General features: G+C 45.4%; 2 protein-coding genes across 8 annotated transcripts in view; both read right to left on the reverse strand.

Annotated features, from left to right (window-relative positions):
- Window positions 1-1,880: 1,880 nt before the first annotated feature.
- Window positions 1,881-13,108, reverse strand: part of LOC144768106 (tyrosine-protein phosphatase non-receptor type 6-like) — an 848,841-nt gene continuing 837,613 nt past the window's right edge. Inside the window, exon 19 of the mRNA XM_078651512.1 lies at window positions 1,881-2,677. The gene's annotated coding sequence lies outside the window, so the exon portion shown is untranslated. The remainder of the gene's footprint in view (window positions 2,678-13,108) is intronic.
- Window positions 1,881-13,108, reverse strand: part of LOC144768104 (tyrosine-protein phosphatase non-receptor type 6-like) — a 269,710-nt gene continuing 258,482 nt past the window's right edge. For 5 of the 7 annotated variants that reach the window (XM_078651506.1, XM_078651510.1, XM_078651509.1 and 2 more), the window contains 5 exons: window positions 8,184-8,251; window positions 6,856-7,007; window positions 4,071-4,156; window positions 3,743-3,888; window positions 1,881-2,677 (listed from right to left, as the gene is read on the reverse strand). In XM_078651506.1, the coding sequence (XP_078507632.1) occupies window positions 3,765-3,888; window positions 4,071-4,156; window positions 6,856-7,007; window positions 8,184-8,251 (430 nt within the window). In that variant the 3' untranslated portion in view covers window positions 1,881-2,677; window positions 3,743-3,764. The remainder of the gene's footprint in view (window positions 2,678-3,742; window positions 3,889-4,070; window positions 4,157-6,855; window positions 7,008-8,183; window positions 8,252-13,108) is intronic. The other 2 variants (XM_078651508.1, XM_078651505.1) reach the window with 1 other exon arrangement.

Here is a 13,108-nt window from a genome sequence, read left to right on the forward strand (position 1 = left end):
AAGGGACGTTTAGCCCACTAGGCAGAAACATGTCGGCCCTATTAGCGACAGTCATTCTTTCCATACTGTCTTTTGCACTGTTCCTGTTGTTTTAGTTAGGGGATGTGCCTTGATTTCAATAAAAAGTAGTTTTGACATATCACCCTATTTTAGATTGACCACGTTTGTGTTATGTTGCACTGTTTTTCACCACTTTCAACCATCACTAACTGGCCAACAACTGGTGGCTCACAACACAATGTGGACCTGATCCAGTACTAACATCTTACTGTGTGGCATGGGGTCTAGATGATCTAAAGACCGGCCTGGTCACAGTGTGGACGATCAAATGATATGACTGATCACTTGGTTTGTTTGATGGTTATCCACAACAAGTTGCTCTAGATTTTGTTGACCAGTCCGTGATTACATTTGCTTCTCACATATGTGGTTCACACTCTGTTACCCTGTTTAGTGGCAATTATAGCACTCACTGACATAGTGTATTTCATGCCAGTTTGGCTAATTTATTTGGCCGTCAGACCTTACTAGTTTTGTTTTGTTTTTCATTTGCTCTTCTCTGTCTGCCCCAAAATGGGCAGCTTTACCTAAAGGATACTAAGCTTCTTAGTAAACCCAGCAGGCCCCATTAGGAAATCAGGATTAGGCTCCCACAAGTCTGTGAATATGACATAGTTACCCTACCGACGATATAGACAGAAGCACCATCAACCTGACTCTGGTCTGCGATGGGTTTCTGTGAAAGAAATCTGGAAGGCACCCAAACCTGCAATAGCTCACAAGGTCATACCAGAAGCAGAATTAGCATTGTACAAATGTCTTTTAACAGAAAATAACATAACATGGACCATTGCACAGCTACACACCAGCATATCTCTCAAATGTTGTCCAGTCATACCAGCCCTCCAACAGCCAACATCCTCCTGAGGTATTGGAGAGGCCTGCCAGAGTCTCCGGACTATGCCATGGACACCTACGGTACAGTGTCATCCGTTAAGTTCACACCCACCACCCTCAATCCAGACACAGTAGCAATCTGTCCTGTTCTGGGCTGATGCACTGTTTCTTCTGTAGCGTCTTCGAGTACACTACGGTCATCAAGGAGCACAACCGCATGTTTCTCTTCGAGAACTGCTCGAGCGCCTGTGCTCGCCTCTCTGTTCCACGCATGGCACTCTGGGGGGCCTGATGTGCTTTACAAATGTAACAAATAGAAAATAAACACACTCAGCCGTCTTCGTTCACTATAGAACAATTCCGAGTACAACCATGAATAAAAACAACTTTTCATAAAAATAAAAAAAATGGCACAAATATGACTTAATGTAGTCATTTCACTTTGCTTTTAAAAAAAAATCTTTGGTAGGCAAGTGCCAACATCACTGTCTCAACCATCTTACATTGCATTCTCCCTTGACCAGTGTAGTTGGTCAGAGCTGCTCAAAACTACATAATTGTGGCCTTATTTTCAGAATGTGCTGTGGAGTGGCTTAAGTCTGACCCCCTATGTCCACCTCAAGAGCTATGTGGTGTGCACACGCTTTTAAGTCTACAAATGTGCTATCTGGCAGTGTGTGGATTCTGGTGCATGGACGCTTGACAAGCCTGAGGTCCTCCTGAGGGTCACCTTCCAGTTTCTATCAACAGCAGCTAATACAATACAATTTTAAAAAACTCAAGTGTCAGCTGGAGGTACGGGTTCTCTAACTTTAATTCAGAGGGACCTTTTGACTTATGGAAGACAACATCTTGACTTGATGGTAAGATGCATGTGTGGGGAGATGGAGAAATGCTACGGCGTCAGTGAATGACCCGGAATCCATACAAAGAAAGGTACTTTGCTATAAAGATGTATTAAGGAACTGGGAGGCAGACCCTACTTTTCTTTTCTGTTACAAAACAAACCAAACTTTATTTAAATTACAGCAAATTGGCCAACGCGCGCAAATTGCGCTTGCACATTGAATGATTACACAGAGATGCAGGTTTTCCTTCCACACATGGGTGATGAGAAGGGCATGTCATTCCAGTGTACTCTGAGAAGATTACCAGGGCATGAGATACTGAGGGGTGTGAGCAGAGAGGTACTCACCATTGGAGGAGGGGATCCCTCATTCAGGGGCAGACTGTAAACATTCTGACAATGGTGCAACCAGTGTGGAAATGGCAAGTATGAAAAACGTTGTGCAATTACATAGAGAGCCACACTGGCTGCAAATGTTGCCAGACAGAAAAAACAACGGTTGTCACCAGTGGTATAAACAAACTGGCCAGCCATTGGTTCGCGCTCTACAAGTCCCATGACTTGGTGATCATCGTTGGGGGCTGCAAGGAGAGCACCATGTTAGGCTCAAAGTGCACAATCGGTCACTGTGAGGCCCATTGATGGCCTGAGGTCCATACAGTCTGAGGGCCTCAGCCCCGAAAGGGGAAGAACGATTGCAGATGGGTGCTGGGGATTCGTAGGGAGCCAGAAGCGCCCTTAGTGGGATGCGTACAGTACATAAGGGCCTTCTCCTGGGGAGAGTGGGGAGGCAGCAGTTTTCCAGGCACAGTTGCTTAGCCAGGAGAAGGAAATATGCGCCAGGGGTATCTGGTATCAAGCCGCTTGGTCAGACAGGAAACACCCAATAGTACTCCGATTCTCCAGAGGCCAGGGCGACTCCTTCACGCCAAGCTGAAAGAAGAGTGGGAGAGGAGAGCCATTACAGATGTGTAGAAGACCAGTATTCAACAGTCCCAATTGGATTACACAAAATTGCTTTACCTAGCAGCTACAGCAAAAATATGAAACCACTTGTAGCATATTAAAACACGGCAGCCCGGCTGATTAACAATATCCCCAGACGACATAACATCTCACCTGTGCCGAATGTGTTGTGTTGGCTTTACATTCCCCAAATTTTTTTTTTTTTTAAGCAATTGAGATATTCCACACAACAGTTTATCAGAACCCTCCAGATTTGTGTCTGCTAAATCTACCTGTGTACGGTCAGACATCTATGTTCCAATGCACGGGATCTTCTTGCTAACCAAATTTAAGGTGACCATGTGTAACAAATTGAAGTCTTTATGTCCAGTATATGTAACAGATTAGATTTATTGAAGATAAGATTCAGGTCAGGTAGATAAAATAGAATAAAGTAGATCCAATAATAGAACACCATGCCTTCTCTTTTACAGCGGAAAAGACTTGGAATGTGTTGTCAGTTTCTTTGCAACAATAGTCATCAATAATTTGCATTAAAAATCTTTCAAAAGCTCCTCTATTTTGCCAATAGTTATGTTGTAGTGCTTCAGGAAATCTATGTTCGATCTTTTTACTTTCTGATGTTATTGTTGCTCCTTTAGCGAAATTAAACTTCGATACCAGTGCAGTTAACAAATAAGATATATCATAACCCAATATCCACATTCAAAAGCCAACTATCAGACTATTTTGGCATACAAGTGGAAGTTTTGCTAGAAATGTCTGGATATGTTTTTTTAAACTCAACAATTAATGGTAAGGAGAAGATTCAGTATATATTCTTTAAACAATGCAAATCAAGCACACAGGCTTACTCTACAAACTCTAGTATGCTCCGCAGAAACCTCTGAAGGTGCACATCAGATTGGGAGATTTGGTCTTTGAGAATCATATATCCCCTTTAGTCAATACTATGTCTTTCTTTATCTTTTCTCCAAATCACCGTCACCATGTGGAGATCAGAATTAAACATTTTCAGAGGAGTGTCCCCACCTTACTTTCTGTTTCTTTGGTGTTATTTCCTCTTCAGTGATCCTTTTTGCTTCTCCTGCTCCGTCGGTTTCTGCTTCTTTGACTTGTCATCTTTCTTCCCCCGCGTGGCATGAAGGTTCTCATAGATCGTGGCCTCATCTTTCTGCCTAAAAATAGGAAAGAGAAGTGGTAGGAACAATCTTAGTGAGAGAAGAGTTGTGATAAATACTGTTGGTGCACAAAGAACCAACATAGAGATACTGAAGAGAAAGTGGGTCATGGGAGAGGGGTACCGGTGTCAGAAGATACCCAAATACGTAATGTGGATAGCGATGCAGCAGTTACTTACTTCGAGGACTTGCGTGTAGCTTTTGTGTGTGTGTTCTTAGCCCCTTGAATTCGCTGGATGTTACCGTACTGAGATTCTGGAGTTTTCTGCAAAACAAAACCATATGAGAAGAGTAAAATTCCAAGGATCATTAAAGCTCCAAAATATGCCCTCTATCATCATGCACAGAGATGGAGGTATGTCTATCTCTCTGTGGAGTTTCATATTGGTTTTGAATGACTATATGCATGCAACAGAATCGTCTCCAATTGCTTTTCACTATACATATCTCAGCGTTTCTCACCATCTGTTTGCACCTCACTGTGATACTGCCTGTGCCCATGTCCCAGTGGTCCCCTCTGTACCCAGTGCTGCTGCTGCCTGTATCCCTCTCACAGGAATGTTTTGTCAGCACCCATCTTGTAGTGGTCCTATTTGTGCCAACATCACGGTAGTTCTGTCATTTCTTTTTCTTTGTGGTTTTATCGTTGCCCATTCTATAATTATTCTTTTGGTGCCCGTCTAACACATATCTTGTCTGAGTCCACCTTGCATGAGTTCTGTTGGCACTGCCTCGCTGTGGTTCGACATTTGCCCTTCTCAGGTTTGTTTTGTCTGCGCGGTCATATAGTGGTCATGAATGTAGATGCCTAGAAGCCTTTCCCTCTGCCGCTACCAATCCCCCAGTAGTTCGCTTAGTATCCATCTCACTGTGTTCTGTCTTTATCCATCTCTCATTGCTCCACTCTGTATCCCTCTACTTCACTGACCTTAGTCATGTCACAGTGCCTCTGGTGGTACCCATCTCTGCACTTCTGGACATCAGCGCCCATCTCATAGTGGTTCTGTCTGCACCAGTCTCAAAGAAGCTCTCTCTATATCCATTTCCCAGTGGTTCACTCTGAACCCACTTCGCAGTGACTCTGTCAGCACCTGGTTCGAAGTGGTTTTCACTGCCCATACTTACCGTACAGAGTTAAATTTATTCCAAGCTCACTGTGAGGCGTGTGCACGTATCAGTCCTGAGATGGTTATGCCTCCAACTAGCTCACATAAGTTTAGCCCATTACCTAGGGGTTAAGTCCATTTAAAGCCATCGCCTAGTAGCTGAGTGTGTCTGTATCAATCTCACAATGGTTTAGGCTGCCTGTACTCATCTCCCAGAGTCTGTTTATCCATAACCATCTCCCAGAGTTTCGGTTTTCTATATTCATCTCCTAGACTCTCAGTTCATCTATACCCATCTTACAGAGTTTCAGTCTATATGTACCCCTCTCTCAGAGCTTCAGTCTATCTATACCCAAAACATAGACTCTCAGTCTATCTATATCCGTCTCCCAGAGTTTGTTTATCTAAACCCATCTCTCAGAGTGTCAGTTTATCTATACCCATATCCCGGAGTTTCAGTCATATGTACCCCTTTCCCAGAGTCTCAGTTTATCCATACCAATCTCCCAGTTTGTTTATATATACCCCTCTCCCAGAGTTTCAGTCTATCTATACCCAAACTCCCAGAGTTTAAGTTTATCTAAACCCATCTCCCAGAGTTTCAGTTGATCTATGCACATATCCCAGAGTTTGAGTCTATCTGTACCCCTTTCCCAGAGTCTCATGTTATCCATACCCTACTCCCAGAGTTTCAGTCCATCTATACCCAAACTCCCAGAGCTTCAGCCTATCTATACCCAAACTCCCAGAGTTTACGTTTATCTAAACTCATCTCCCAGAGTTTCAGTTTATCAATACCCATATCCCAGAGTTTCAGTCTATCTGTACTCCTTTCCCAGAGTTTCCGTTTATCCATACCCTTCTCCTAGAGTTTGTCTATCTATACCCAAACCCCCAGAATTTCAGTCTATCTGTACCCCTCTCCCAGAGATTACGTTTATCTAAACTCATCTCCGAGTTTCAGTTTATCTATACCCATCTCCCAGAGTTTCAGTCTATCTATACCCATCTCCCAGAGTTTCAGTCTGTCTATACCCAAACTCCCAGCGTTTAAGAGTATCTAAACTCATCTCCCAGAGTTTCAGTTTATCTATACCCCTATCCCAGAGTTTCAGTCTATCTGTACCCCTTTCCCAGAGTCTCAGTTTATCAATACCCCTCTCCCAGAGTTTAAGTCTATCTATACCCAAACTCCAAGAGTCTCAGTTTATCCATACCCATCTCCCAGAGTTTGTCTATCAATACCCAAACTCCAAGAGTCTCAGTTTATCCATACCCATCTCCTAGAGTTTCAGTCTATCTATACCCAAACTCCCAGAGTTTCAGTCTATCTGTACCCCTTTCCCAGAGTCTCTGTTTATCCATACCCATCTCCCAGAGTTTCAGTCCATCTATACCCCTCTCCCAGAGTTTCAGTCCATCTATACCCCTCTCCTAGAGTTTCAGTCTATCTATACCCAAACTCCAAGAGTCTGTTTATCCATACCCATCTCCCAGAGTTTCAGTCTATCTATACCCAAACTACAAGAGTATCAGTTTATCCATACCCATCTCCTAGAGTTTCAGTCTCTCTATACCCAAACTCCCAGAGTTTCAGTCTATCTGTACCCCTTTCCCAGAGTCTCAGTTTATCCATACCCATCTCCCAGAGTTTCAGTCTATCTATACCCAAACTCCCAGAGTTTCAGTCTGTTTATACCCATCTCCCAGAGTTTCAGTCTTTCTATAACCATCTCCCAGAGTTTGTCTGTTTATACACATCTCCCAGTGGTTCATTGTCTGAACTCATCTCTCATTGGTTCTGCTGTCACCCAGTCTGCCTCAGAAGTGAATTCTGCTCACTTCACCCCCATGGTACCTGCATGGCCTCGAACTTCTGCTTTTCTGTATCGATGAACTGACTGATCGCCATGTAGATGAACCGGTACTGAGCCTCGGTCTGCACCATTCCAGAACGCTGCTCCCGGACCATCTGGATTGTCTTCTGGATGTCAATGTCACAGTCCAGGCCTGGACGCGGACAGGCAGTATGGAGGAGGCAAAGAAGAAAATAATGAAGTGGGTATCAGGTGTGTGAAACACAGAGATTGGCAATTTTGTTATTTGCAACCTTTGTGAAGTTCTATGAAAAACTTCAACTTCAAGAAAGTTGCAAAGTTTTATGCTTTGCCACATCTGGGTGAAAATTATAACTTTTCCAACAATTTATGTTACAAAACGTAAACTTGCACAAAAAAATTCTGAATGAATTTTTCATCTTGGCTGGATTTGATTAGAGTGAACATTATCTTGCCAAAGATTGATGACAATTATCTCACAAAGTGGAAAAACCTTTACTTGGATGAAGGTGAAGATAAATCAGGACAACTGGCAAAATTTGTGAAGGGCAAAAAATGTGAACTTACTTGCAGGCGGAAAAAATGGGCACTACCGTACTTTAGATCACCTGCTACGTTTATCTTTCCTCATTCTGTGGTCTTAGCAGGGCCGGAATGGCCATAGCGGGCACCGGGCAATCCCCCGGTGCGCCGAATGGGTGGGGGCCGTTTTTGTTACAGGGCCGTTTTTGCAGCATAACTGCAAAATCGGCCGAGCACTTTGCCAGGGCCGGTTGTGGTTCAACCTGGCCTATTATCATAACTTGTGTCCATGAATATGAACCCTTGTATTCAGCCTGAAACAAAAAGTACACACTGCACGACTGTACTGATCATTTATATTGCGCACACAGTTGATTAAGTTGTCCATTTTGGCACTAAATAACATGCATTATTATTAAATAAGTCAATGGTAGTCATTTAATATACTTCTGAAACGATGAATAGTATGTTACATTCTTATCTTTGTGGTAGGTACTCAAACCCCTGAGTTACTATGGAGAAGCAGTTTAAGAGAACATGTCTAGGAGTCCCTTGTCAGTAAAGTATGAAATATTGGTCTTAAGTTAAATGCTATGTTAGTGTAAGCTTCATAGCACAATACATTTTGACTGATAGTGCTGCACAATTTGGAATTTACACTGGCCTATAACACAGCGTTGAAAACTGCTTTAAGAAAAGCAAACCGTGCTGAAAACACAACTCTCGTCTGGCAAGGGTCTCTCAAAATGGTTAAGCAGCACACTTGGACTGATGAGCTTCTCCACTCCTGATGCAGTCTGATTACAGGCAGAAACATGTCAGTTACCTGTGGTGTTGATCATATCCATCAGCATGTCAATCACAATGATGGTGCCCGTCCGGCCAATCCCGGCGCTGCAGGGGAGGGAGTCAAAAGTCAGGGTGTGATGGGAAAGCATTTCAGGTGTAGAGAGGCATAAGAAACAAGCATTTGCAATGCAATAGGTCTCGCATTAATTACGTTTGAGCTATTGGCATTGCTAAATATTGCAACACCAATTGCAACAAAAGTCTATAAATTGTAGGCCAAAAAAATGTGTATTTATTTTTTTAGCAATGGTGGCATGCTGCACTTTAGATGAATATGTTTAAAAGTAAAGTGCGCCATACTGCGATTGCTACAATAGTTAATTGTGGATGCGTTAACAATTGATGTGTGCACTGATGGCTAGTGGTGTGTGTGCCTGTAGAAATTGTGCACTGATGGTTGGTGGTGTGTGTGCCTGGTGGAAGCGTGCACTGACGGCTGGTGGTGTGTGTGCCTGGTGAAAGCGTGCACTGACGGCTGGTTGTGTGTGCCTGGTGAAAGTGTGCACTGGTGGCGTGTGTGCCTGGTGAAAGCGTGCATGGACGGCTGGTGGTGTGTGTGTGCCTGGTGAAAGCGTGCACTGACGTCTGGTGGTGTGTGCCTGGTGGAAGCATGCACTGATGTCTGGTGGTGTTTGTGCCCGGTGAAAGCGTGCACTGACGACTGATGGTGTCTGTGCCTGGTGAAAGTATGCACTGACGGTGTGGTTGTGTGTGTGTTTGTGTGGTTGTATGTGTGGTTGTATATGTGGTTGTGTGTGTGGTTGGTGTGTGTGGTTGTATGTGTGTGTGGTTGTGTGTGTGGTTGTGTGTCTGGTTGTGTGTCTGGTTGTGTGTCTGGTTGTGTGTCTGGTTGTGTGTCTGGTTGTGTGTCTGGTTGTGTGTCTGGTTGTGTGTCTGGTTGTGTGTCTGGTTGTGTGTCTGGTTGTGGTGTGTCTGGTTGTGGTTGTGTGTGTGGTTGTGTGTGTGGTTGTGTGTGTGGTTGTGTGTGGTTGTGTTTGTGGTTGTGTGTGTGGTGTTGTGTGTGTTTGTGTGTGTGGTTGTGTGTGTGGTTGTGTGTGTGGTTGTGTGGTTGTGTGTATGTGTGTGGTTGTGTGTATGTGTGTGGTTGTGTGTGTGGTTGTGTGTGTGTGGTTTTGTGTGTGTGGTTTTGTGTGTGTGGTTTTGTGTGTGTGTGGTTGTGTGTGTGTGTGGTTGTGTGTGTGGTTGTGTGTGTGTGGTTGTGGTTGTGTGTTTGGTTGTGTGTGTGGTTGTGTGTGTGTGTGGTTGTGTGTGTGGCTGTGTGGGGTTGTGGTTGTGTGTGTTGTGTTTGTGTGTGTGGTTGTGTGGGTGTGTGTGTGGTTGTGGGTGTTTGCGGTTGTGTGTGTGGTTGTGTGTGGTTGTGTGTGTGTGGTTGTGTGTGTGTGTGTGTGTGGTTATGTGTGTGCTTTGGTTGTGTGTGCTTGTGTGTGTGTGTGTGGTTGTGTGTGTGTGCGCGTGTGGTTGTGTGTGTGCTTGTGGTTGTGTGTGTGCTTGTGGTTGTGTGTGTGCTTGTGTGTGTGTGTGTGCTTGTGTGTGGTTGTGTGGTTGTGTGTGTGTGGCTGTGTGTGTGTGAGGCAGCCAGCCAGCCTGCACCAGCTGCTGAAGGCAGCTAGTCACTCTGCTTCACTGCACTGGCACGATGAGATGCCATTTGCTGAAGGCAGCCAGTCACCCTGCCTCGTTGCACTGGCATGAGATGCCAGCTGGTGAAGGCAGCCAGTCACCTTGCTTCTCTGCACTGGAATGATGTAGGTTCACAAATGTTATCACTTTATTGCTCCCTGGTGTCCCCTCAAGTCTTTCTTCCATCCCCATCCTCACCATGAGAGACTGAAAGACTGAGATGAAATGAGTGACTGGCTGAGAAAAGGATAGCCTCTGCTGAAAGGAGGGACAGAATGACGAGGGGAGAGATAGCCCGTGTAGTACAGGATGGCAGTACCACTAGAAGACAGTGGCAGGAGGAGTCCACTAAGAAGCCGAAAGCTTCTGGTGAAAGGAGGAACGGAGTGACTCGGATATGGAGACACAGCCCATGGGGAGGGAAATTAGGAGAGACTGAAGGGGTGAAGTGAATGGAGGAGACCGGTAAGAAGCAGAGACTCTAGTGAAGGAAGGGGAAGGGTGACTAGGAGAGCGCAGAGACAGTCTAGAGTGGTGGTGGGGAGTGCCACAAGGATAGACTGAAAGGCTGAGATGAAATAAGTGACCGGGTTAGAAACAGAGAGCCTCTGGTGAAAGGAGGGGCAGGGTTACAAGGAGACAGGAGAGACAGCTGCGAATAACCGGTGGGCAGCATCCCCAAATGCCACCCCCAGCTTCCGAGCCACAGATCATAGAGCTATTGCATTGACATTGTGAACCCACTTTAGCAGCTAGAGCGGGGTGAGGCTCTATATGTACCTCTTCCGTCTGCAACTTGGCAGATAAACGGGTAACATTAACGCAATAAAGGTGAAAAAAGATGGCCTAGTAGTAGAAAAGGGGAAAAAGGATGGATGGCTGAGCTGGTGAAAGAATGGGTTGATAAATGGGTATATGGATGAGTGGGTGCATACAATCATGGATACATTTGTGAGAGGAGGGGTGTATGAGTGGGTGAAAAAATGGATGGATGGATGAATGGGTGGAAGGATGAACACTGAGTGGGCGAAAGATGAATGGGTGGCTAGAAGGATGCATGTGTGGGTGGGTGAAAAATGGATGGTTGGGTGGATAGAATAATGAATGAGTGAGAGGATGGTTGAATAAGTGGGCGAAAGGATGGATAAATGGATGAGAGGATGGTGATATGAGTGGATAAGAGAGTGATTATATGAGTGGGTAAGAGGATGGGTAGATGTGTGGGTGAGAGATGCTTTGCCCTGGACGGTCTGAGCGCGCTGTGGGCCATTAGCAGGAAAGTGGTATTCTGTATTCAGACATTCCAGCAATAAGGAAGCCCGACTCTCCTATGACAACTCGCTGAGAGATGCGTTTCACACATTTTCTTTAAAAACAGTAAAAACGCAGAGGAACAGAAATGGTGACAGGAATAATTTGCTTTTAGTTTGACTTTGACTTGGTATGAAGGCAGGAGGCAATGAATTCTCGGTTTCCGCATCAGTGCTAAAACTCTGGCCCGGCTTCTGGTGGGGAAGGCAGGAAAGTGGCACGCGCTGCGTGGGCACTGCTTGGAGGGGGGGAGGTGGGGGGGGGCACGGTTAGATCAGAAAATCCTATTTTAAAGCCGCTGCTCCAGATAGTACAGCGCAGCGCCGGGTTGTCAGCTGTAAGTAAAACAAGCCTTTGTTGATCACAAACAGTAAATATGTTGGCTCAACACTTCTACCGTGGCAGCAGATGCAGCTTGCGTCTGCAAAACGTTCCTAAGCAAACGGACGGAGGGGTCATAAAACACCCGCCCGCCTCCACTTCAAAAGCAAACCCAAGGAATCTTCTGGTCGAGCAAGGGGAGCCCCAAAACACTTATCTCAAGGAAGCACATTCCTCAAACGCTCGCAAAACAAGTGCACTTTTATCAGAAACTAAAGGTGTTTTGTAAAGTTAAAAAAACAAGCCAGATAGCTGCGCTGCAACTCAAATGGTATCTTGGATGCAGGCTTTGGTAACACTGCAAGACGGCTGTGCTTCTACCTTGCAAAGTTAAATGACTCCTTCCTCCACCGAGACACTGTGCCGTGACCTTTACACTGCCATGGTGAAAGGCTCACGCTTCGAGGCATCTGTTACGCGGGCTAGGTGGTGCTGCTTCCAAAAACTAACATGACGGCATCCAGCAGAGTAGAGGTAAAATCGGGAAAACGCTCCCCCCTCCCCCCCTCCCTCTCTACAAGACAGGGAAACAGAGAGTGAAGCTGTAAGCCCGCACACGTCTGAATGCAGCCAGCAAGTTGCTTGTAAGGTACTCACAGCTGTGAGGCTCCCAGGCTGCTAGTCCGATTCTGTAGTGAACAGAGTACTAGAGACGCTTTTTTGTTTTGAAATTGAAAGGACATGCTTTGAGACATGGGGGAGGGTGAGGGGAGGACTCTATGTGTGTTACTAAAATAACCAGCGCAGCATAGGCAGAGTGCTGTGCTGCTTACGAAAATTTGAAAAATTAGAGTTTGCGAGCGACGCCGAAGAAAACAAAGATGCAGCTCGGCAAACATCAGAGCAAACCCTTTAAGGCAAACACAGGGATTTACAGAGTGGGAGCTCGTCAGTGGCACAGCAGTTAGAGCTGACAACTTGAGAGCTGGGGATCTGTGTTCGAGCCTCTGCACATCCTGCTGATTATGGACAAATCACTTATTCTTTCCCCCTGGCTGCCCTAAATGCACTGTAACCTGGTGTATATTACTCAATCCACTCACTTGTGGAGTAGGGAATGCTGAGTCTGCCTTACTAGATTTGTACCCGTGGCCGAATGAATACTGTATTGTGCCAGCGGCGAGCATTTGCTGGCTGAACCATAGCACATGAGTCTATGTCAGGGATACTGTGTTCTAGTCCTGATTTTCTTTCTACAAAATATTATAACCTAGAGATTTTGTTGAGTTCCATGCATTAAGGTGCGGCGGGAGTTCATGTCCCAGTTTGCCTTCTACTATTAAAGGACATTACATTACAAGGGGGCTGGCAGAGAGAAAGCAAACCAAAGAAACAAGCAGGCACAGCGAGTACATAATTAGGGGGGGAGGAGAAATGCGAGACACGGTCTGGCGGCCGTGAAAAGTGTGAAGCAGGGGGCGGGGGAGCGGATCCCTTTGAAGTGAAGCTTTCGGAGGCAGGCGGCTCGGGGAGAAAATGGTAAGCGCGTGCACGAGCACATGTACCCGATGTAATCCACCTGGTGGTTTCAGAGCTTGGTTTGCCCTCAATACTCTCGTCTATTTATCA

Source organism: Lissotriton helveticus, chromosome 7 (assembly GCF_964261635.1).
Source record: "Lissotriton helveticus chromosome 7, aLisHel1.1, whole genome shotgun sequence".
Lineage (NCBI taxonomy): Eukaryota > Metazoa > Chordata > Amphibia > Caudata > Salamandridae > Lissotriton > Lissotriton helveticus.